The sequence below is a fragment of the Antrostomus carolinensis genome, unplaced genomic scaffold, assembly GCF_000700745.2.
Source record: "Antrostomus carolinensis isolate BGI_N321 unplaced genomic scaffold, ASM70074v2 scaffold5930, whole genome shotgun sequence".
NCBI lineage: Eukaryota > Metazoa > Chordata > Aves > Caprimulgiformes > Caprimulgidae > Antrostomus > Antrostomus carolinensis.
Window position 1 is genome coordinate 14368 of NW_010286324.1, and position 23883 is coordinate 38250.

The following is a 23883-nucleotide window of genomic DNA, read 5'->3' on the forward strand; positions in this document are numbered from 1 at the left end:
AATCTGTCGCTTGCTCAGTTTTCCCAATGGCATCTTCTGCAGGTCAATCTGATGAAGATTTAAACAATTAAAACAGGATTTCACTACACTGAAACCATTGCAGTATTCCCTCTCTGGTTTCTAGGGAACAAATATCTCCATCCTGGTAGAACTGACCACATGAAGAACAAACATTTCAGACTTGGTTATTAATCTCTGTGGATCAAGGTATGATGTCAGAAGGACAGTTCAAGCTACTGAGAAGACATCCTATAAACAATGGAATAATACTACAACAGGAAACTAAGCACGCATGCTAGGGCAGCACAACAATAGGGTAGTACAGATCTGGCTACAAATTTAATAGTGACCCGGTGTCAGATGGATTCCTCAAATCACTTCAGTAACCATACACTTCAGGCTGGCAAAGAAGCAAATTGAATTTAATAATTCTTGATCATAAGATCATCATGTCTCTAGGTACAACCTAGACACCTTTTTCCAACTTTACAATTACCAAGGCTCAAACGCAAAGAGGTTCTAAGAGACTTCATATTCATTAATGGAAAACGAACCAAAAAAAGCAACTAAGCTAAAAGTGATGTCTTGGTTGTCTGAATTTATCCATTGATTTAATCTATATGTTGCTTTTGTTTGTGTATTGATGGATCTTGGGAGAGTTTCGGATTTACATTAAATCCTTGCATATTAACTATGCATATTAACCATCTGATTGCAAAAATGTCCAACAGAAGCCAAGTCCAGTGGAGTCTTTTACAAAGATCATGCATACACCCTGCAAAACCAGGACAGGAGTCTTGACAATACTCACCATACACCCTGTGGGTTGAACTGGCTTTTACTTAAGTTTATGGGTTTAAGATTCAGCCCAAGGACAGAAGATCCTATGAAATCATGTGTATCACGCACTGTCTGGGTAAGTTGCACATTATTTATTCACTGTGGAGCTAGGAAACCCAGCTTTATGCTCTCTACAAGCTGAGCTCAGAAGGCTCTTCCAAGCTACAGACTGGTGTGAAAGCCCTGAAATGTTACTGTATGGAGATTTCCACCCTGTACTGGGCTTAGAACTTTCACCTTTAGCTGCAGCTAAGCATGCATAAAGCCAGACCTTAAGAAAAGCCAAGATAGACTGCAAGAGAGAAGACAGGCTTCAAAACTGATAACGTCGTGGGGACACAAGAGTCACAAAGCCAAGATTAATAACCTAATGCAAAACAACTTGCAATAGATTTGTAGCTCACAAACTTTTGGGGCCAATGCTTCCTTGTTGAGTACCATCCATCTGTATTGTTTAATTATTAGCTGAAAACTCATGAAAGACATGTAAAGGTAAAATAGGGCATTTAACCTGGATGTGCAGAATAGCTGCATACACCTAAACTAACTGTAAGTTATATAAACATATAAACTAACACATATAAGCACTAACAAACACTAACACTTAGCTAACACACCCAACAATGCAGCTGAGTAACATATCTCTTACAGAGCCCACATCCAGACAAAGGGCTGGAGTTTGTGTCTCCTAGGAGCCACGGGAGGTGAACAGAACCAATATAAAGCTAAACTGCATCCAAAGCTTTATCATTAGATGCATCATTTCAGGAAGAATTTCTTTACTGAAAGGGTTAGCAGGTATTCAAAAGGGTTGCCCAGTGAAGTGCTGTGGAGTCCCCATCCCTGGAGGTATTTAAGAGTGGTGTAGACATAGTGCTGAGGGACATGGTTTAGTTGGGGACTTGTCAGTGTTGGGTTAATGATTGGACCTGATGATCTTAAACGTCTTTTCCAATCAAGGCAATTCTGTGATTCTGTGATCAAAAGAGCACAGCAGCCAAGGGGTTGGGTCTAAAAGAACAGCACTGCAATTACTGCCAGATGCACTGAGGGTAACAAAGAACTATCTCCATGTCACAGATGTGTGCACCAAGGTTGTCATGAGAGGCGAAGGAGATATTTTGCCTTCCACCCAGGCAGGAGAGGACACAGCACTAGAGTAGACTCAGCCCTCCAACTAGTCTTTTCATGTAAGACAATGACACAGATAATTGTAATAAACCTCTGTATGCTTGGTGAGGTAAAACTCTTGAAAGCTAAATTAGAAGCAGGAAGAGAAACACATCAGATAAATCTATCGTCATGTAACAGAAAGACTAAGAATTTGCTGCAGTTCTGGCAGAGTGAGAGTGCCTGGATGGAATGAAATACATGAGATCAGCCTCATTAAAGGAACCAAGCAGCTGTTTTTAGAGGATGCATAGAAACCTCTAACTAGAAAAAACATTATTTCCACTAATGCAAAACAGCTGTTTGGCAGCAACAGTACAGGAAGATAAATCCAATAGGAAGACAGGCCCATCTGGACTCCCAGGTCTCCTACAGATCTGCAGCTGGTGTGAATTAACATAGTTTTAACAGAGTTCTACAAAGCCAGAAGACATCAGATGATGATCAGTTCAGATTCTTTAGCCAGTTCCAGTTACAAAGAACTATTAATATTTTAGAAGACTTTGATGTAAAGTATCACTGAAGATCCAGGAGAACACCATTAACCTAAGGTACTACAAAATGTTGGGGAAGCCATCTGAAAGCTTTCAGTTAAGCTGTATGAAATGGTGCAAAGCCTGTTCTGAAAAGCAGACACACAAAATACTGATACAGAGAGCAAACAACAGCTGCATAAGTATGAAGCCTTTCTTAGAGCAGGATAACTAAGCTGGCTGAAGAAAACAGAAACTTGTTATTTAGAATTAACCCAGTTTAAATGGCTGCATTTGAACAAACTGCAGGATCTCTGAACACCGGAAAAACTGTTTCCAGGCAAGGAGAGAAAAAGGGTACTAACAGACCACTCTGAAAGCTTGTTAGAAGCATGGATCAAGAAGCATGGAGGAAAGAAGAATGGATGAAAACAGGGTATCATTAGAACAAATGAAACACAACGTTGAGTTTGCCCCCGGTTCAGAAGAGGATCCAGACTTTGTCAAGGCACGTCATTAGTGCATGTATGCAGCATTTCTCAAGTCTGAGATGCATATTCATTTGCTACCTAAATTAGTGATAGTGCTGCCTCCCCCTGCAAATGTGGCTCACTGCTTACAAAAAAAAAGAAGTGCCTCCTGCCTCACATCACTACCAAATCAGGTATGTGAATATTTTAAGAGCATTCAGCCAACAGTAGTCAAGATGCATGTGTCACTGGGAAAAAACCATACAATAGCTACTGATCCCAGGACTGGCAGATGAGTTTCTCATAGGCCTGTTAAGTTGAAGATGCTGCTACAGACATTCCCCACAAGAACAAAGAATGCACCCACATTTCAAGAGCTGCACACATATAACTAAGTTACTACTTCCGCTGCTTGGCAAATTCTAGACAGACTCTTGCCCTAATTTTAAGGCTGATTTAAAATTCACACTGACTTCTGGGAAGTATGATGCACCCTGGATTGTGAAGGACTTGCTTCTGGCTGTCCAAGTATGATGTAAAGAGAGAGAGTTAGAAGTGAGAAACATGAATGTGTGTGGTCACCTCAAATTCCACCATCGCTTTCTTCATGCTCTCCACATCAAAGATCATCTTAATAAGGTCTTGGATTGGCTTAGCAAGTTTTGACTTAGTCCCAGCACCCACTGTCAGTTTCCTGACAGCTTCTTCATCCTCGGAGGTAAAAATAGTATCAGAATTAGCAAAATCACAAAAGATAAAAGTAACAGGTTGGCTGCTATGGTAACAACTCAAAAACAATTTAGTGTATGCATACTATGACTAGGCTAAAGTTCATGGGGAGTGTGGGACATTTCTCTGACACTATGGAACAAATTTCATTGAAAAATCTACCTATTCAGTAATTTGGCAGACATTATTTCAGAGGTGGCACTGTAAAACCGAATTATGGGAAGAGGCACTGTGTGTGCACCTCTGCTTCACCTCAAGCAACAGTATGATTACTTTTTCTGCAAACTTTCTGCTGCATAGAGACCCTGATGTGAAAAAATGACTGTTTACTTTGTTGCTTTTATGACAAAATAGAGATGTAGTAACTAGTTTCACTAAGTTTTTGTCATAAAAACTGTCACAGATGAGTACAGGAATCACCAATTAGCCACAATCCCATCTAGATGCTTTCATGGAAAGAGCACTGCACTAATAAAGTATCTGCCAGATGCTTCAGAATATCACTGCACGTTGCATTGTAACAGATACTTTTCCACTGCAATATTCAAATTTCCAGAAATAAAGCTACACACCAAGTACATCACACTGGAAGATGACATCCAGTAATTTGTCCACAGAAAAATGCAATAAACTTGAAAGTAGGTTCACTGGTATCTTTGTAGCTATTAACAGCATTCAACTATTTCATCTGAAAATACTTTAAGTTACTGGTATGCCTTTAAATAAACATATAAACCTCTGCTGGGCAGAAGGAAGATAATTCTTATTTAGCTTAGCTGTCTAAATAGCCAAATCTTACTGGCAACGAATAATTTCTCTTTCTCAGCCTGCTCAATATGTGCACCAAGCAGAACACTGCATAGGATTTGCTTCAGCTTTTGGGAGGATTTTAGATGCAAAAGACAGAGGAGAAGTATCTATTTTAAATTTTTGAAAAAATAGTGTTTCAGGAGGTATGTGAAATGACTGTTGAATTAAGTTCAAATTAATATCCTTAAAATTACAGAGTAATCAGGAAAGAGCACTAAGGGGACTTCAGACTTGACAATGGAGAACTACTTCGTTTCCCAACCCATCTATTTTAATGCATGGCACTCATTGACCTACAGCTCTCTTTCTGTAGCACAAAGAAGATGCAAGAGTTCCACCTGCACTTCATTCCTCAGGTTTGTTAAGTCGAAGTGATCCACCAGTGAGCACAGAACAGAACAGCTAGAGGAAAGCAGCTGAGCAATGCTCCACCTGGTACCAGGGACATTTCAGAGTTACCTGTCCATAATCTATTTCCAGAGGGTAGAATTTTTTGGGATATTTAGTGAAGTTCTTTGAATGCCAAGAATTGCCAGTTTTCTCTTCATATAAATTCAGGAAATGTTCAACGGCGTCTTCTTTTGATGGCATCTGCTCCAGCTTGTTACTCCCAATTACAGTGCCCACGCGACCCCAAGATCTGAACACCCAGTATCTAGAGAAGTGAAAAGTGAGAAAAGAACAGACCTGAGATACTCTGGATCTAGATCTCAGTGCAAACGAAACTGATCCTGCAACAACCATGCAACTGCATGCAAATCAGCCATTTGCATACCATTAATTTTGTGGAAGATAATCTCTATTAGCAACTGCAGGAGAGCAACAGAAGAGCCACCACAGAGCATATGCCCAAGGACTGGTATGAAAAAATGCCCAGATCTCTGCACACCAGACCTATAGCCCTGATGATTAATGTGTGCACAGAAGGAATAGAGAGGTTAACATCTCTTTAGTCTTAATGCTTCATAAATACAAATCTTCAGACTATTGGGGTCATATATTTGAAAACAAACACAATGAATCTTTAAGCCTCAAGCCCTAGAATTCAGATTTTCAGAGAAACCAGAAATAACTCAAGTATTTGTATTACTGACACCACCCTTTGGCGAGCTTCTGTAGTATTTATAGAGATACAATCAATCAATCTTTCCAATATGTCAGGCAAGAAATGCAGGCACCGAGGTTCTCCACGTACTGAATCCCAGATGCAGATACAAACCCCCCATACAAAAGCCAGCAACAAAAGCTTATTATGAACATGGTAAAATGCAATAAATCCAGAGCTGAAGCGGGGTCGTTGCTGACAGCCATTAGCTCCCCTGGATTTCCGTGCATTCCCTACGGGCTTGGGGGTGGCAGCTTCATTTTAAACAACTCTCTCAATATCTCTATCTATTCAGTAATGCAGCTCCAGGACAGCTCTGCCATGCGTCTGATGAGACCACAAAGCTCAACATGATTGTTCCCAGACCATTCCAGTGCATTTTGTTAAGCCACAGAGCACACAATTCCGTGGCAGAATAGCCAGAATCTGGTTTTGTTTCCCAAGGTTACAGCTCTACAATTAGAAAAGATTTCCAACATCGCTGACTGTATGTGTGGGGTCTTGATATTAGAACAGAGGAACCTCCACCAAATTCTGTTTCTGTATTTTCAAGGGCAGCCAGTCACAGAGCACTGTGACCCTCCTATTAATCAATTAACCCAGTCCTAAAGACACCAACTGTATGTGCCTTGCTTATCCCAGGATGTAGGAATGAACACTACCAGGTGCAATTCCGCAAACTTACTCACCTCCCAACTTAGGTTTTGTCAACACCACAAAGAAACGTCTCCACGCAGAGCAGAGATCTCTCCATGGGTGGTTTACTGTCATGTTGTTTTGTAGTTCTGGGGGACTTTTTTTGGGTGTGTCTTTTGTGGTGGTTTTTTTAAAATTTATTTTAAATAAATAAATATACCTATCCATATCGCCCCACAACGACATTTTACTCATACTTGGCTTTTGCAGATGCTAAAAATCCAGTATTTATTGGAAAAAAGTGAACACAAGTATTTCTAGGGAAAATTAAATTTACCTGTTCTCTCTGTCATCCTCTAGCAGCTGCAGTTTATAATATGAATTTGTTCCTTTCACAATATCTACTAGGCCCAGGGTTGCACTGAAAATCTTTCCACCTTTTTCAAAGACATGAGCAGAATCTTCCAAACCTACAGAGAAGAAACAAATTAAAACACAGAAGAGGTTACCATTTTAGGTCTCCTTCCTGCATTTGTGCTCACTCAAATTTTTCATGAAGTACCATGACTCTTAACGCAAGTCCTGCAAAAACAGTGACCTCATTCAAAACTACTTGAAGCACGTTCTCTTTTTAATAAACTGTGAGCACACACATTTAGATACACTGAAGTGACCATCAATCTTAACTAGAGGGAGAAAAAAAAAAAAACAAACATAAAACCTTTTGATAAAGGACCATCTAAAGTCTAGTATTAAAAAAAAAAAAAAACAACCCAAACCCAAAGGCTGGCCTTGAATTCAGTAGGAATTCTCAGAACAATGAATGGCTCAAACTGCAAAAACATAGATTTAGATTAGATATTAGGAAGAAATTCTTTCCTGTGAGGGTGGTCAGACACTGGAACAGGTTGCCCAGAGAAGCTGTGGATGCCCCCTCCCTGGAAGTGTTTAAGGCCAGGCTGGATGAGGCTTTGAGCAACCTGGTCTAGTGGAAGGTGTCCCTGCTGATGGCAGGGGGGTTGGAACTGGATGATTTTTAAGGTCCCTTCCAACCCAAACCATTCTATGCACAATGTTTGTGCACCACAGGTTTGGAGAGTAGCATCAGCAGCTGCCCAAAGAGCCCAGAGGCAGATGCACATGCCAGACCTGTGGCCTCTGCTGGCTGGGCCTTTATTCACTCCACTGACAGATGCTCAACAAGGTACCTGAGTTAGCTTAAGTGGTCCTGAAAACTGCACTAGAAAATCCTGGAATATCCAGCTTCAGACATCAATCAATAGCCTTCCTTTGACAGCAAGAAGAAAGGGTTTAAAAAAATCATGCTCTTTTTATGTAACACTTATCCTTTCACATAAAACCTTTTTGCAAACAATCACACATCCTGAAGACTGTGTGTGGTGCAGGCGCAGCCACTGTTATCACTCACCAGAATCAGGATCTACTGCCGCTCCACCCTTAACTGTTAGCTTCATTTTCTTTTCAGACTTGCTAGGTCCTGCAGTGAGAGAGAGTTAATTTTTTTCCTAGGCAGGTAACATAGTCTGACTTGAATCGACATTTGAATTATCAATTTGCATAATTATCACCCTAAGGAGATTTCAGATCAGATTCCCAGTATATGAGCACAATGACTTCAATGGCTTTTTTTACCTGGCTTTAACAGACAATTCACAGCCCCCACCCCACCAATTAAATAAAAAATAAGATCTCCTCTGAGTCTCTCTCTTTCCTTCTGGTCACAAGAGGTGGGCCATATAATTTTTTTCACCTGCATAGCAGATAAAAGCTACATTTGTGGTTGTGTTTAAGTGGGATATAAAAAACTCACAAAGCATTGGGGGTGTTCAGGTCCCCTGAAGATGCTACTGCTGTGAGACAGTCTGGCAATAACATACCCAATCATATGACAGAAACCTATGCTTTGGAGGACATGGAGAAGAATGAGTTCTAAAGACAGGTGAGCAGATCTGATGGTTTTGTTCACTGTCCAGCATAAATAATGCAAGCTCTCGATGACATTCGTGAGGAATGCCACTGGTGCTGGTGTCTTTCCTCCTCCATTAAAAAAAAAATGTTATGTTCTAAATCAAGTAGAACAAAGATCCATTGCTTTGCACCCCAGTGTTTTCTCACTTGCTAAAACCTCTTGGGGGTTGCAGTTGTGTTTGTCACATCTTGGTGCTCCAGCACCTCCTTGGAGCTGCAACACTGATCCAAACTGGCAGAGTAGCTGAGGTGTCATGAGGAAGAGTCTGGACCGATGTCAGGGAACCTGGGCACATACAGCACAGAAGATCTCTGAAGCAACACTAAACTAGGGGAAACAAGAGCCAGCTCAGGAGACAGCCTCATATTTACTTAAAGCTAGTCTTGCCCTGAGGTGTCATTACTTAAATTTATTATGAGAAAAAGGCCAGAGAATTCAAGGAAAGGGCAAGGATAGACTGTTCTCAGGTTTGCTTTGTGTATGCACAGAATTGAACAGGGCTGTAGATAAAGAACTGCTTTGTTCTTCACCTTGTTCTTCTTTGACCTTCCCCGCACTCTTCATACTTGAGGGCTTGCTGCACTTCCCATCCACAGCCATTTTCTCATGCTCCATTTTCACCTCTGCACCCCAAGGTGAAAGCGCATGGAGAGACACAAGCTCCTGGAAGTCCTTGCTAGAGGATTTCACATCCTGAAGAAACTCCTCTGAGACAACACGGACTTTGGCCTCCTTCACTTCTTCCATCTTCTTGCTCATTTTCTCCACATCCTCTGCAGAGGCAGAGTGGAAAAACAGAGAGAAAAAGCATCAGTGAGGTTTCAGACTTTAGCCCCTCCCTCTGGCCATGATTCAGGTCTCCGTAACACTTTGTAGAAACACAATTCCACCACATTTTTTATTCACCATGTGCTTTGAAGAACAAAATCCCCATCAGCTCAAAGCTGCAGGTCATGCTTTATCTGGCTGGTCCATTTCTCCCCTTCCCAGATCTGGGTCAGGGCTATACGGTCCCTCTTGGACCTCCTAGCAGGTGGGAGCAGGTCTCCAACCTCAGCAGCCAGTTTGCACCTTTACTCCAACAGGGAGCAAGAGCAGACCCTATGCTACCAGCAGAGAAAACAACTGACCTCAGGCGCCCACAGTCAGCTCTACAGCTTCTCCAAGGCAAGCATGGACATAGACCCCAGCACCTTTCATCCCAACAAGGCTGGGTCACACACCACCATGTTCTGCATACAAACCCAAGCCCCAGCTGCTGCAGACCCAACAGAGCCTTACGGCACAACCTGCAGGGTTAACGTGCCAGGTAAATAAAACGCAAACAGCACACATCTGGCTTTACTTTTCCAAGCACACTAAGGCCTTGTGCACAAACAAAGCACTCCCCCTAATCCAAACACTGATCCCCAGACAGCTCCGAGGACACGTGCCCTCTGTAATCCGTTCAGCTCTGTTACCAGTGCTACCAGTAACCAAGGCACGGCTGCTCACTCTTTGTGCTGATGCACAGGGTCGCCTTGTTAGCTGTTGTCGTCATCTTTCCTCCCAGCTCCTCCACAATGCTCTTCACCTCCTCCTTGTTCTTTGAGAGCTTTCCAAGAGACAGGATCTTCATGTTGGTCAGCGGTTTGTCTAGGGGTTCGGAAATAACACAGCATGTTAGCAACAGGCACAGAGCCTCCCAGACAAATAACAAGCACAAACAGACAGCATCCCTCACAATCGGGACAGGGAGACAAGAGTCCAAGCAGGTCTGACCTGCGCCAAGCAAGGGGGAGGAAACTCCCCTTCACCTAGGAAAGGCAACAAACTTCAGCAGCTCCCAACAAACAGAAGGGAAGGAAGACAGGGAAGATGGATATAGAGAAATCAGTCTGCTTCAGCATCATGCTACTAGAGCTTGTGCTCTGCTATCCTCTTCTTTTGATGCCTGGACAGCATTGGGAAAAATCACTATTAACGTGAAAATTCCTGCCTCTTCAAAAGCAAAACCATTTTTGAGGGGCTAGAGAAAGAGGACTGTCTCTCAAGCAACAGTGTTCCTACATTACAGTACATTTGAGTCTTCATCTTATAGACAGTACAAGGTTGGATCATACAAACCCCTAACAAGTCAGGAGCAAACTCGTAACCAAACTGGTAACCATCTGAGGCTCTATCACATCGTTGTGTTAACACTGTGCAATGCAGGTGGGTCCAGGACACGGCAAGTGTCTAAGAGTGTACCTGCACTGCTAAAGATAAATGCTATTAACTCTGGTTGATCAACTGAGGGTTTTGTTTTCTCTTCTCCCCAGAGCTCAGATTAGTTAGGTTGCTAGCAAACAAAGTAATCTGGTTTTAATTCTGGTCAACGTTCAGAGTTTACTTTCAGGGCACACTGGAGCTGGAGTCAACTTGCCCTTCAGAACCACAACCTGGGTGCCTGTCTTCATTGCTAAAAATAACATGTTCTGGCTAAAATCAGCTGTACAGAATTACTCCCACCCTTTTCATCAAGTAACAATAACCCCCTGCTCCCAAAACTATGGCCAAGACTAAAAAGGCTGAACAAGGAAGATGTTGGCATAGCTCTTAGCGGACAGGCTACATCCCTGAAGCATGCAATTCATTACAACAGCCTGCAGGGAATTTCTGGAGTCCAGCTTTTTGCCAGTTTATGGGCTGCAGGCAGTGTATCTATTTTGCATAAGGGGAGTCAGTGATTAGTAAAGCCAGATTCCAAGGGAGTATTTAAAAAAACGCACAACCAAAAAAAAAAAAACCCTAAAAAACCCCAAACAAAACAACCAACCCCACACCAAAAACCAAACCCAAACCAAAAAACCTAACATGATATGGAACATCTGGCATTATGGAGGTCCCTGGATGCTCCCCAAGAAACCAAGCAAAAATGCATTTCACAGCAGGTCTCCCTTGGGAGACATTTTCCAACTCCACCCTTCAGGTTTCCGATTCATTGCAAACACATAATCTCCTCACTATCAACAAATACCCTAAATTATTTGTTAGAAAACAACCAGGACCTCAAGTCCATGTCCCCAGGCAACTCCCTACCTGCGCTAGGAAGAAGCGGCACATGAGACTCTGCTATGCTGTTTTTTACCAGGACAGCTCTGCCTGCTTGGGGGCAGGAGAACAGCATGCCTGCTCAGGGTGGCATATTTGTCTCACTGGGAATGACATTCTACACCATCCTGAACTCCACTGACCCATTCCCAGCCAGCTGCTTACCTCTGGGTGCAGACACAGTCTCTGTCAAAGGAGCAGATGCGGAGGGAGGAGGCACAGAGTTCACAGTCGCAGCGTCTGGAGGGAATACCCTGTCCTGCTTCTTACACTTGAATTTCTTCAGGTAAGGAATTTCCCGAAACTCCTGTGGGGAAGTATAAGTAGAGTTTAAAACCAACAAATGCTATTATACGATTCAAAGGCTAAACTGAGCACTGACCAGATGCTGGCATTTACTGCAGATCTTGGAAAGGATTTCTAAGACATTCATACTAAGGTAGACAAATACCCACTTTGCTGACTGAGAAAACAAAGCTAGAAGAAGGTAAATTATGAGTTTCAAATCAAACCAGCAACATCTCTTTCAATCCAGTGTTACTGGGAAAAATATGATTTAAGCTGCCTATTCCTCGAGGGATGCAGCTGTGACAGGACTTCCCTACTGTCACAGCTGCTCAGCACTGCAGCACACTCTGCTCTCTGGCATCCAACACCAACTGCTGCTAATTCAATCTCCTTACAAGAGGTAACATCAGTTAAGAAGTGTGCTTCAGATCATCACATTTGCAGTAAACACCCACCTTCGGGATTACCCAGTCCTTCCTGTTGGGAGTCTGTGTTTTAGCAACACACTTAGTCCAGGCAGTGATATCCCCTGAACAGTAATATGCGTCACTCTTGAACACAAACTGCCCCTTACACTCCTCGCAGGGAAGCAGAGCTCCAAATGCCATCCCATCTGCTACTCGGTCCAAAATCTAAAGCAACAAAGAATACAAAACAGGTCATGGAAAAAGGAGGCTGGAAGCCCACATGCTACATTACACTGTGCTGCACCAGGAAAAAACTGTCAGGCTGCTGGCACGCAGGCGTTGACGTTTCCAGTGCTTGTCATGCATACACTGCACATAAACCAAGACTCTAACGAGCACTGATTGATTTACAATACCTTAAAGACATGACACAAAGTTTCCTGGTCACATCACATCTGCTCACAGTCTCTGCTGTCCGGATTTGAGAGCATACCTACCACACAGCACCTGACCAGGCAGCTATGCCGGAACAGCTGTGGAAGAGATGAGCTACTGCGTCTGAGCACGTGAGTAGGTAGGTGGGAATGTAGGCTCAGAGATGTCCTGGTTTTCCTGCCTAGAGAGTACTTCTTGACCATTTTGAGTCTAGACACTTCCCACATCCCAGCCCACACTCCTTACAAAGAGTCTTAATAAATACAAATACTTAGTGATGCGTGGCTCCGAAAGAGAGAAGACTTTCACAAGTTGCACAGATTGAGAAGTGACTGCTTTTAGAAGAGATGCCAGAAAAGAATTTGTGCAGTTTTTGCTTCTTTTTGCATCATTTAACAGTTGAGGGAGGCAATGTGAAGTGCCTTAACTAACCTGCTCTTGAAGAGCTAGCAACAAAACAAAAAACCCCCCCAAACCAAAAGCCACAACAAACATGGACCAGATTGGGCGCAGCAGAATAAAGGCACATCACTAAGGCTCTGAATTCAGCATCACACACCACCACACAGCCCTTCACAAGCAAGTGTAACAGCAATATCATCAGTCCTGGGACAAAAGGACTGGGCTTTGCACTGAATTTCTTTCTGAAGTGTTATGTTAGGAATATGCTTCAGACTTGTGGACCTTGCAGCAATATTTGTTCGGGTCAGCTTCACTGATTCAAAGACCCAGCACACATGCAAAGCAACTACAGACCAACTCACGGCATTCTCCCCTGAAGGAACTTCCTGCTTGTTGGCGATCAGCAGCTCTTTCAGGTCATTAGTGGAGCAGACCTTTCTCAGCTCATCCTTGATGCCCCAGATCAGCTCTGTCTGCTCCTGTTGACAAAACCCAGCAGCTAAGTTACTTGCAATTGATTGCTTTCTAAGAACACTCCTGAAAATGCAGTATGTGGACAAGGTTTTAGCAAGCCCATGGCATCTCAAACACAGCCTGTGAGATGAAGAGCATAAGAACCAGTAGCTTTCTCAAAAAGGAGAGTCGCACATTTTACCCCAAAACCTAGAATATGTCTTTAAAGCCACATGCTTCAGATTTCAGTATGAATACATGAGCACATCTGACTTCAGTAAATTCTCTCCTCAAGATTACATGCAGAAGGACATCTCTAAGGGATTCTGTATAAACCAAGGCTTCTCTGTCATGTAAGTGTGAAGAAAGGCCATGGAGTAACCCTTACAGCACTATCCCACACGAGAAGGTACTATGATACTAGCAAGACAGCTAGCTTTTGGGTAGAGTGGAACCCACATTTCTATCACACTACCCTTAGCAAGCTCTCAACAGCTTTTGCTAATATTACCTAACTAGTTGATGCCAACAACAGCAGGGATGTGGCTGCATCTGATGCTTGCACTAAAAATCAGAAATGCTGATCAGCACTGTTTTTCTTTGAAGGCACTAAGCATAAGAGGAATTTCTACCAGATCAGCCACCTACAACATTGCAGAGGAGCCTGCACATTCTTTTGTGCCTTTCTACAAAAGGTGAAAAGGTTGGACAGCAAAGAAGCACCCAAAAATATCTCAAGTTTCTGAATGTTACTCACTAGCTACAGCAAAAAATGAAGTCTACCCTGGAAGAACTGGTTGACTGTTAAACAGTTTAATTTTCAGTGTTAATGATCATGCTTGATGAAACACTGTTAAAAAAAAAATTAAAAAAATTAGTGAACCCAAAGTTAACCCTGATCCACAAATTGCCTTGATCTGTCCTAAACATCTGCATTACAGCAGAAAAACCTTGATAACATCTCAGTTAAGTTCTGTTGAAAACGAAGGTATTGCCACACAACAAAAAATAAAACTTCTGTTCAAAGGAGGACACACCATTTTTCTACAGTTCCATTAAGACTTCAACTGCAGCAAAAGCAGTTTGTTAACTTATTCTTGGAAAGTGTCTATGCCAAACTTTCAATAAATGCAAAATTTCTGATGCTCTATTGGGAATTCTTCCCATGATATTCCAGAAAGCGAAAGGTAGAAAGCTGTGATCTATCACACTTTGTACCCAAGAAACAAACACAGCTCCCCAGAGGGTGAGAAAGATACGATTTCTCATTAATCTAGTTCCACCCCTTACCTCTGTTTAATTTTTCCAATGAGCTATTTATTGTTTTCCAAGCTCTCCTACAACAGTGCCTGGGCTCAGAGCTTCAGACACCACAACCAGATGATACAGGAAGGACTACAGAACCAGCCTCCCCGAGAGAAAAGACATTTAACCTAATCTATCTAAATCCAATAAGCATAAGTCCTAGAGAACTTCCTTCCTGTCTTTCAGGAGAAATCAGCAGTGTGAATTGCCTTCAGCAAAGCCTCAGTGACAGGCACCTCCTGCACCAGGACACGAGGATCGGTTGTGCTGCAACTCTGTCGGGGCATGAGGTACAGCTCTTCTCTAGGTGCCACAGTTCTTCAGTTAGTGCCTGACACTGCACTCTTCTAACGAGGTAGTTTTTCAGATGTGATAAGCTAAAACTCACCTTCAGCTGTTTTTCCTGCTTTGATTCTTTCTCTTTTTCTTTTTTCTGTTTCTTTTTGGCAGTCACATTTCCATCTACCTCTTCTCCTTTTCTCTTTCTAATAGAGAAAAACAAAAACAAAACACACACACACACACACAAAAGGAAGTTATTTAAATGCCTGGCCAGCAGTTACCAGAGCTCAGTTTACTGACTGCTGGTATCTGCAGAGGCTTGAATATCCTCCGTTTTGGCAGGCAAACCCATTTTTCAAATTCCCCAGTGCTAGATTGTAGACATGTACTTGGCTCTGCAACGTGAGCCGCCTCAATCAGGTCAAGTACACTCAGAGCATTTCCACAGGATAACTATATGGTCTCGCAGAAGAGCACATGAAATACTGCAACATTTTCAGGCATATTCTTCTACACCTGTATTAGTTACACCAAAGGCATACCCCAGAATCACTGAATGTAAGCATACCTCTCCAAATCTGAGGAGGTGAGGCAATGGAGGTTAAAAGACTACAGTGTCTTTCAGTTGAATCAACAGCTTGATTTTTTAGCTTACACAGTCCATATTGAAATAAAGGACACCAAAAGTGGTAACTTTAATAAGCTAACACACTGTGAAACTAGGTCTTTCCCAGATAGTTTCTCTTCAGACTGAAATTAAGTCAGGTCTCTGAAATCAGACACGAGGAAGTTTCTACTTGCAAAGTGCTCCCAGGCTGATAGCAGTTTTGTGATGTACTACTGCGCAGTTGTGTGTGAAGAAATTTATTGTTATTAGCTGGGGCCTCAGAGCTGTGCAGGGAGAAGTTACAGAAAATGCTGCTCAAGAAAAACTGGAAAGGAGAGGAAGACAAATGAAAAACAGGGGATTTTGTCAGACTTCAGAATGACAAGAGACATCAGAGAAATATCATTTATGTTTCCGGAGTCATGTCACCCCCTTGGTCTGCCTGGCTTCAAAATACATCAGTATCAATAAATTAAATCAGTGTGTGTTTTCCTTGTGAAGAAATAAAGGGAAATTTTGCCTCACTTGAGGCAGGATGGGCCTGCAACTTGAGGCAGCGCAAGAACACAGCCTGGATCTCACACTTCATTTTGACAGAGCTGCTATTGTTTTGAAACATCAGCCAGGTTTCTTTTTAAGCAAGCATCTGTCTTAACTTTATAAGCTGTGGCTGATGGTTAAGCCATAAAGTTGACATTTTCAATTGCTCTCCTACTTACAAGTTTAAACACTTCACTTTCTAGTACTTTGCTACCATTAAGACTAACCCTGTAGGACAGCTTTTTATCTATAAAGCTGCAGGAGGATGTCAAAAGGTACTCTTCTCCCAGACTCACATGTGAGAGACTTGTAAGTTCTATCAACTGTCCTGGCCCTAAAATTGGGCCAATTTCACTTTTAGGGGCCACCACTAGCCTGTTATGAGCACCCCTGATCAAACCATGATTCAGAGGACTTTGTAAGTCTTTAAGGGGCTGGTTTTGCAGAAGAGCCCATCTTTCAGCTGTCCCCATGCAAGGTCCCACCAGTCGAGCCAGGGCTATGCTGTAAGGCACACTGCCCTACCAGCAATTGCTTGCATTTCTTGAGGAAAACTCCATGTTGTTTTCTGAATCAGGCAAGCAGGAACCAGTGTGGCAGGACTGGAGACAACACACACACAGCCATGCCTTCACAAGTCCCCAGGCCAAGCAATACCCCTCTCCTCCTCAGCCCCTGCAAGAAGCAAGGCCAGAGCATTCACTGAGCCCCGCCACAAGGATAATCACTTCTGTAAGTTTCAACAGAGTTATGGGCACACAACATAATCTGGGAAAAACACAGCAGCTTGAGTGCAAAGTGCTCTGCTGCCCCTTTCCAAGCCAGAGGGCTCAATAAGGTATGTCTTTAGGATGGGTGCCCAAACGCTGTGTATCAGCGGTGCCTCTCCCTCGGCAGGCTGACAGTCAGGCTGCCTCCAGCAAGCCAGCGCTCACTCCTACGCCGTAACTTGTCTCCCAGTCTCCGAAAGGAGCAAAGCCAGCACACCAACTGCTGGAAGGCAAACACCCTGCTGAGAAGCCCCATGACCCAGGGAAAGCATCCAAATTCCAGCAGAGACTCACACTTTTGGCAACTCCTCCTCAGCCAAGGGGACAGCAGGTTGTTCTCCTCGACAGAGTGATTACTGTACCTATTCCAGCCACTTGAACAAACTGCCCAGCAGGAGGGATCATCCTGACTGCAGAAGCATAAAGCTGTCAGTCACCAACTTCTCTTCTGTCCCTGGCTATGCCCAAGGCTTAAAGCAAACACTAATCATCATTTTATACAGCCTGGAAAAGGGAATGGCAAAGCCAAATTCATCTCACATCTTTCCAAAACAGCAAATTTTAGAAAAATTGACAAAATATGAACTTACTGACACACACAGTCATTTTATTTCCATCCTGGGGTCCGAACACTGTGTGCTGCTGACAGCAGCTGGGTGCTACTGTGTACACCCTTTCTCCTGCTGGGGAAAGGACAGTCTTCCCACATTCAACAGGTATGACCCAACAGCTTGCTTAAAAGGACTAGTACTTATCAGCCAACACAAACCACTTCTTCTCACAAGGATACATTACTACAAGATTTATTCCAGCTTTCAAGAAGATGAAGAGGGAGGTGAACTGTCTCACTCTAGCCTGGCCCTTCCTTACCATCTACTCTCTATTTCTCATACATGTTCCCCTCCCTACAATGCAAATGACAAGTGGAAAGGACAGTCAGGACAACCCTGGATAGACACAAGGAGGAACAAGAACTCCCCTTTTCTCCTCCTCCCTGCAAAGCACCAAAGCACTGACAGATTGTTGCCGACCTGAGTATTTACCTTCTGCCTCAGGCAACCTCTGCAGTTAATGTGGTGCTGCATGACATCCCCAGAATGACACTTTGCTGCGTCCTGGGCAGCAATTCCACACAAACAAGCGAAGCAGAAAGTACAGGAAAGTATTACAGCTCGAAGCAGGAGGCCGAAACACATGCTAGCAATGAAGCACAGTCAAAGGGAGCTCGCAAGCTGCTACTGCATTTCCTACATCAGTAAACGAAGCTGCTGGCAAGGACACAAGATCCTCCTTCCCCAGGCCTGCAAAGTGCTGGTGCTCGGGCATGACAGCCCGTAGCCCAGGGGAGAGTCAGCATGTCTCACCCAGAGCTGATTGAGGAAAGCAGCCAGGATCCTTGCAGGAAACCTTCCCATTTTTGTCCTTCAGAGGGAAGGGATTTTCCAACCTATTCTTCATAGCCCTGCTTGGCACCTCATGCCTCTCATCTGCAACAGGCAGGTCACACTGTGACCCTTACAGAAAGGGCTGACAGTGCAGTCCCAAAGTTTGAGCTTCTCCTCAGAGTATGGGCTAGACATGCAGAAGCAGCACATGAATTTGGACGTGTTGCATCTGAACTGAGGAGACATCTGAGTCAAGATATTATCTGGAAGCAGCACATTTAGAAATATCTTTAAAGACAATTTTTAGAGTCTCACCTGTAGCAGATGCTGTAACATCATTTCCCTGAGATGCTGTAATTTCTGTTGTTAATTTCTGTTATCTGACTGAATGCACAAGATGAATTATCAGAGGTAAGTGCATCTCATTCAAGCTTCTGGGGTGTTTTTCTTTTGGCTTATCCAGAACTTCTGTGCTTTCTTGTCAGAAAATCACCAGGTAGGAATCACACCACACCTCTCCACTCATTCTGTTTATTTACACTCTCACTCATTCAGTTTGTTTGACAGACAACTATTTTTCCAATTGACCCTCAATACCCTTGGCTCAAGCATGCAGCCCAAACAGCAGAAGACAGGTTATCGGAGCGTAAGAGCCAGCCAGCACCTTCATGGTTGAGGGGCTTGTTCACACAGTGCTTAGAAGGCAGGAAAGATGAGACATCCTGCTGCTTTTCTGGCGTGAGGTCCTGGTTCACATTACCCTACATCACCAGTCTAAGCTTCTTTCCACTGCAATTCTAGGCTTTTATTTACACAGTGACTTGGCAAACTACTCTGTGGCCTATCTTTACAAAGCCTTCATATTTTGCATAGCAACCCAGAAATGGCCCAGAAAAGCAGTCAGGGCAGACAAGGGAAACACTTACACAGTCAAATCTCTAGAGCTTTGCTGAAGACATGGGAGAAAACTACAAATAACTATTAAACTCACACACTGTTCTAGGACAAAGCAAACACGCACCTTGGCACAAAAAGCAAAGGACTATTTCAAAAGCTGCACTAGAACACCGTACTTCTAATTACATCCTGCAACACACACAGAGGTAAAATGCCTGTGTGGAAAGACAACAGGCTGCTGGGCAGATGCAGACAGCTCATCTCAGGCTCCAGCAGTTCAGCTGAGTGAGGTGAAGAGTGCAGAATGGGGCTCTGGCTGGAGCACCCACTCCTGCAGCATTGCAGGACCCTCCTCAGAGCCCCCCCATACCCCCACCACCACTGCTGAATGCTTCTGGAGCAACTGCTTGCCAACCAAGAATAAAGCATGGAAGTTGCAGCCTCTTAACAACACACAGCTCAGTTTACACACGCTCTGCTCCGTTACCTGTGTCCAAGGATGACATTCAACATATACACAAGGCTCTGAACAGTACGCCATGCCCGTCAGCCATGCACCTGAAGGACCAATACTGACAAAGACTGCAGAGATTTGACATGGCTACAGCTTCTCAAAACATGACATGAGTCTCACTGGACAGTTTCATGGTGAATCCTTGCAAAAGTAAAGCTGAATTCTGTCTACGAGGTACACAGAGAAGCCCAAGGTTTTACAACAATAAGATCTTTCCTATTTGTAGGACCTAGAAACACCTTATGTTCCTTCCTCCATGGGTACAATGCAACACTGGCTTGTGCTATGAAGCATGACTCCAGGCAAAGTCACTTCAAAAACAAGTAACAAAAGCCTTCATTAACAGAGAAAGATTGACCAAAGCTAGCCAGTCACCTGGAAGCGCTTTCTTTGTCAGTACAAGTTCTGTCAAGAGGCTCCACTAAAAATTTCAACACAAGGCAATGAAATTTCAGGTGTACCATAAAAGATTTAGCAAACAAAAGCATCCAAGTGTAAGCACTATGGAGCCAATAAACACCATTATCAGATTCAGTGCCTGTCACAGATCAGCAGCTCATAGATAAGAGATGTCAAATCAATTCTCTAACAAGTGGTTAAAGCAGAGAAACCATCTAACTGATAACAGCATCACACAAGGAGGCGAAGAGCCCAGCATCCATTTGTATTAAGTATGCATTATTTTATGGCTGAAAGCCCTACATCAGTCCTCCAAGTCACAGCTGCTGGTCCCCCCATTTTCTCAAGGCAGTCACAGGGGGCAAGCAGACTGCATGCTCCCAGGGATGGGAAATTTGTCTGCTGTCATCGGCCTAAGGTCACAGGAAGGATCAAATCCTCCTACGACCAATATTCTTTTAACAGAGATGTCACAAAACATTTACCATGGATGTATTTGAAGGCAAGCAATGGCTCCTCTAAACAAAGCAATTTCTTACATTGCCCACATACCCTTCACTCTTGGTAGCCGGGAGCTGCTTCTTCAGAGTTTCTTTATCTTCAGCTTTCAAGATACTGAAGCCCAAAAGCTGGCTGGCCCCGTATGCCGGGAGGAAGCCCAGCTCCGCTCGGCGGCTCACAAAGCAGTCTGGGTGGTACCAGTTATCTATCATTCCCAGCTGCGGCTTTTCAGGATGCACCATCTTCTTGGAAATCCGGATCTGGCCCTGAGGTAGATTAAAATGACACAAGAGCAACTGTTAGGCCATGCCATTCTGGAAAAAGCAGGATGTTAGCAATTTACCAACATGATGCTTCCTAAACTCCTGTAAAAATAGCAACAGTTCCTCTATCAAAGCCTGCAACTTTTGCTCAAGCCCTTCACTACACTTCCTCTGCTTCTTTCAATACTCTTTCTAGGTTGAAAAAAAAATCAATTTTTTTAGGTAGTTTTCTGTTCAAAAAACACTCAAAACGAGTAATCTTGTAGTCTTTACTCCAACTCCCAGTAAGCTTGAACAAGCAAAACTCACAGGAAGGCATCCAGGCGGGTCTTGAATGTCTCCAGAGAAGGAGACTCCACAACCTCCCTGGGCAGCCTGTCCCAGTGCTCTGTCACCCTCACAGTAAAGAAGTCCCTTCTCAAGTTTAAGTGGAACCTCCTGTGTTCCAGCTTACACCCACTGCCCCTTGTCCTATCATTGGGCATCACTGAGAAGAGCCTGGCTCCATCCTCCTGACATTCGCCCTTAACGTATTTATAAACATTAATTAGGTCTCCCCTCAGTCTCCTCTTCTCCAAGCTAAAGAGACCCAGCTCCCTCAGCCTTTCCTCAGAAGGGAGATGCTCCACTCCCTTAATCATCTTGGTGGCTCTGTGCTGCACTCTCTCAAGCAGTTCCCTGTCCTTCTTGAACTGTGGGGCCCAGAACTGGACACAATATTCCAGATGTGGCCTCACCAGGGCAGAGTAGAGGGGGAGGAGAACCTGATCTCACCCCATCTTCCTGCAAATTACATTTCAGATGCCCAACAAGTAGCTGTTTTAGGTGCTTTTAGACTGCAATACTTCATGCTCCAACAAGGAAACGTCTACACAACAGTCACCAACGTTTCTGCAGATACAAGCATACCAGCACTGGCGTTTGGCCCTTGCCAACTTTATCCAACAGACAGGTCTATTCACATCTATCAGAGGCTCACAACTTAATTTTGCGAACTGTCTTTAAAAGCAGAGCACCACAACATGTTCAACTACAGGGCTGCATTGTTAATTATCTGCACTGCTTTTTTGTCTGCTTTCATGGAGTTAACCTGGATACATTACACACAAACAGAGCTGGTCTGTCTGAGGAGGAGAAAGAGGTCAACACCTCTGCAGTGCTGCAACAAGCAGGAAAAGCTGCAGTTAGGGTTGGCTCTCTGGCCAGAAATGCTGGCAAGCGGCATTCTAGCCTGCTCTAAGACCCAAGTGAAAGGAAGCATCAGCAGGTTTGAAGCCCAGGCTACAACACCTGAGGGATGCCTTTACTGTCAAACGTCCAGGATGCAGCTGCTCCTCAGACTGAGAAATGCAGCTCTGCAAGTCCCTTCCATATGCAAGACAGACAGCAAGCAATTATAAAAGTCACTGTTTGAACTGGAGCTGGTGGGAGAAAAGACAAGAGATGGAGAACTAAGAAAAGCTTTTTACCTTTTCTATTTTCTGTTCACAGCCTTTGCAAGTACTTCTGTTAGACTTGGCATATTCTGCAGCAAAGTCAGTTAGGCTCTTCTCAGCCTTGCCACCTCCTTCCTGTTCTCCTCCTTTTCCTGGAGAACAAAGCAAATACAGAGTGTGGCTTTAAAAGGCATTCCCTCATTTTCTTATTTTCTTTCCCAGATTGTTAGCAGTTTGGATTAATAAACCTCTGTGTTCCAGCAACTCCTCTGTTAAGAATTTGACTACAGAGCAAGATAAGCAGTCCATGCTCAAAAGCACTTTTAAAACAGAAAGAGCTCTTTAAACAGCCAAGTAGCAATTTTACAGGATTGCTTATTTAATTACTTTAAAAGACTTTCTAAAGTGCCCAGAGCTGACCTTTTTTACTTCTTTCCTGAAAGCAGTGTAAAATGAGATCTTACTGAAGAACTGACTGTAACAGGAATCAAAAATAGCTCTGCTTCAAAGCAGAACTCCTCTTCCCAGCTGCCAGTTTCATTTTATTTTTTGTATTGCTACATTTCAACAGGCAGACATCAATACAAAAATGCCCAGCATCCTTGGTTTACACAGACACACAGTGAGTTTAGTCTGGTCTGTACTTAGGCCCTTCTCGCTTGCTCCCCCTGACTCACTAGTTTGTGGTGTAACAATTTCCAAGAGCCACCATAACCATATGCTGCAGTGAAGGTACCAGTAAAACAACACACTACAACAGTGTTTGTTAATGATTGCTGAAAACAAAATACATTCATCATCATAATAAGAAATATTTGTCAATACATCTGCCAACTGAGTTGGCTTTTTCCCTTGTTGATTGTGTTGATTTAACTTGCTGGATCATACTGCCCTGGAGCGCAGAGATGCCACAATTCTTGTTGAAGGGACACAGCAATCAAATATCCTCAATAACAGCTTGAGAAGAGGGAACACAGTTCCAGCTGAACCTCCAAACACCAGGAGACCTCTGCTTACCTCCTCCAGGGCCTCCAGTTTCAATGGATTTTTTGATTTTCTCCTGATCTTCCCACCGGAGCTCAGAGAAGCCATCAATGTCTGCATGGGACACAATTCGAGCCCGCTTCCAGAAGCAGCTGTAGTGGTGCCAGTGAGGGACTTTGCCATCAAACATGGGCGACTAAGAAGAAAGTACATTAGGCCAAGATGAAGCAACTCAGACAGAATCAAGGGGGAAAAACAAAAAAAAAACCAACAAAACACAAAAAGCCATATCTGGGTAGACAAAATAAATAAGAAACAAAAAAAGAAAAAAAAATAAATCACTTAATAGATAGATAGTATTTAGGACAAAGTCTAAGAAGAAAATCTAATATGACAGACAAGCTGCTGGAGAGAGGTCCCAAAGGGGACAGATGTAGAAGGAGCATTTATTTACCTAGCTTAACCAGTTCAGCACCCTGCTGCTAGCCCATCTGTTTTACTCGAAACAAAAAGGTCATAGCCTCAGCTTGGCTGTACCAACCCTGAGCAGACAAGGAGAGGTTTCTTCTCTATGAGAATCAGTCTGCAGGCACAAGCACAGCAAAACAGAGGCTGTGGAAAAAGTAACACCAGTAACAGCACATGGCTTATCTGCTACAACCTCCTTCCAGGCTGCTGCAGCACAGGAGGCTGCTGGCCTCATTCTGCAGGACCTCCAAG

At 43.5% G+C, this 23883-nt stretch overlaps 1 protein-coding gene across 1 annotated transcript in view; it reads right to left on the reverse strand.

The window, feature by feature from the left end:
* Window positions 1-23355, reverse strand: part of PARP1 (poly(ADP-ribose) polymerase 1) — a 31170-nt gene extending 7815 nt beyond the window's left edge. The window contains exons 1-14 of the mRNA XM_010163815.1: window positions 23197-23355; window positions 22213-22331; window positions 20532-20746; window positions 14974-15070; window positions 13190-13306; window positions 12039-12215; window positions 11461-11602; window positions 9718-9858; window positions 8754-8996; window positions 7663-7731; window positions 6571-6703; window positions 4952-5147; window positions 3536-3664; window positions 1-48 (exon numbers count right to left, since the gene is read on the reverse strand). The exon at window positions 1-48 is cut by the window's left edge and continues 20 nt beyond it. Coding sequence (XP_010162117.1) covers window positions 1-48; window positions 3536-3664; window positions 4952-5147; window positions 6571-6703; window positions 7663-7731; window positions 8754-8996; window positions 9718-9858; window positions 11461-11602; window positions 12039-12215; window positions 13190-13306; window positions 14974-15070; window positions 20532-20746; window positions 22213-22331; window positions 23197-23353 — 1983 coding nt within the window. The 5' untranslated portion in view covers window positions 23354-23355. The remainder of the gene's footprint in view (window positions 49-3535; window positions 3665-4951; window positions 5148-6570; window positions 6704-7662; window positions 7732-8753; window positions 8997-9717; window positions 9859-11460; window positions 11603-12038; window positions 12216-13189; window positions 13307-14973; window positions 15071-20531; window positions 20747-22212; window positions 22332-23196) is intronic.
* Window positions 23356-23883: the final 528 nt, after the last annotated feature.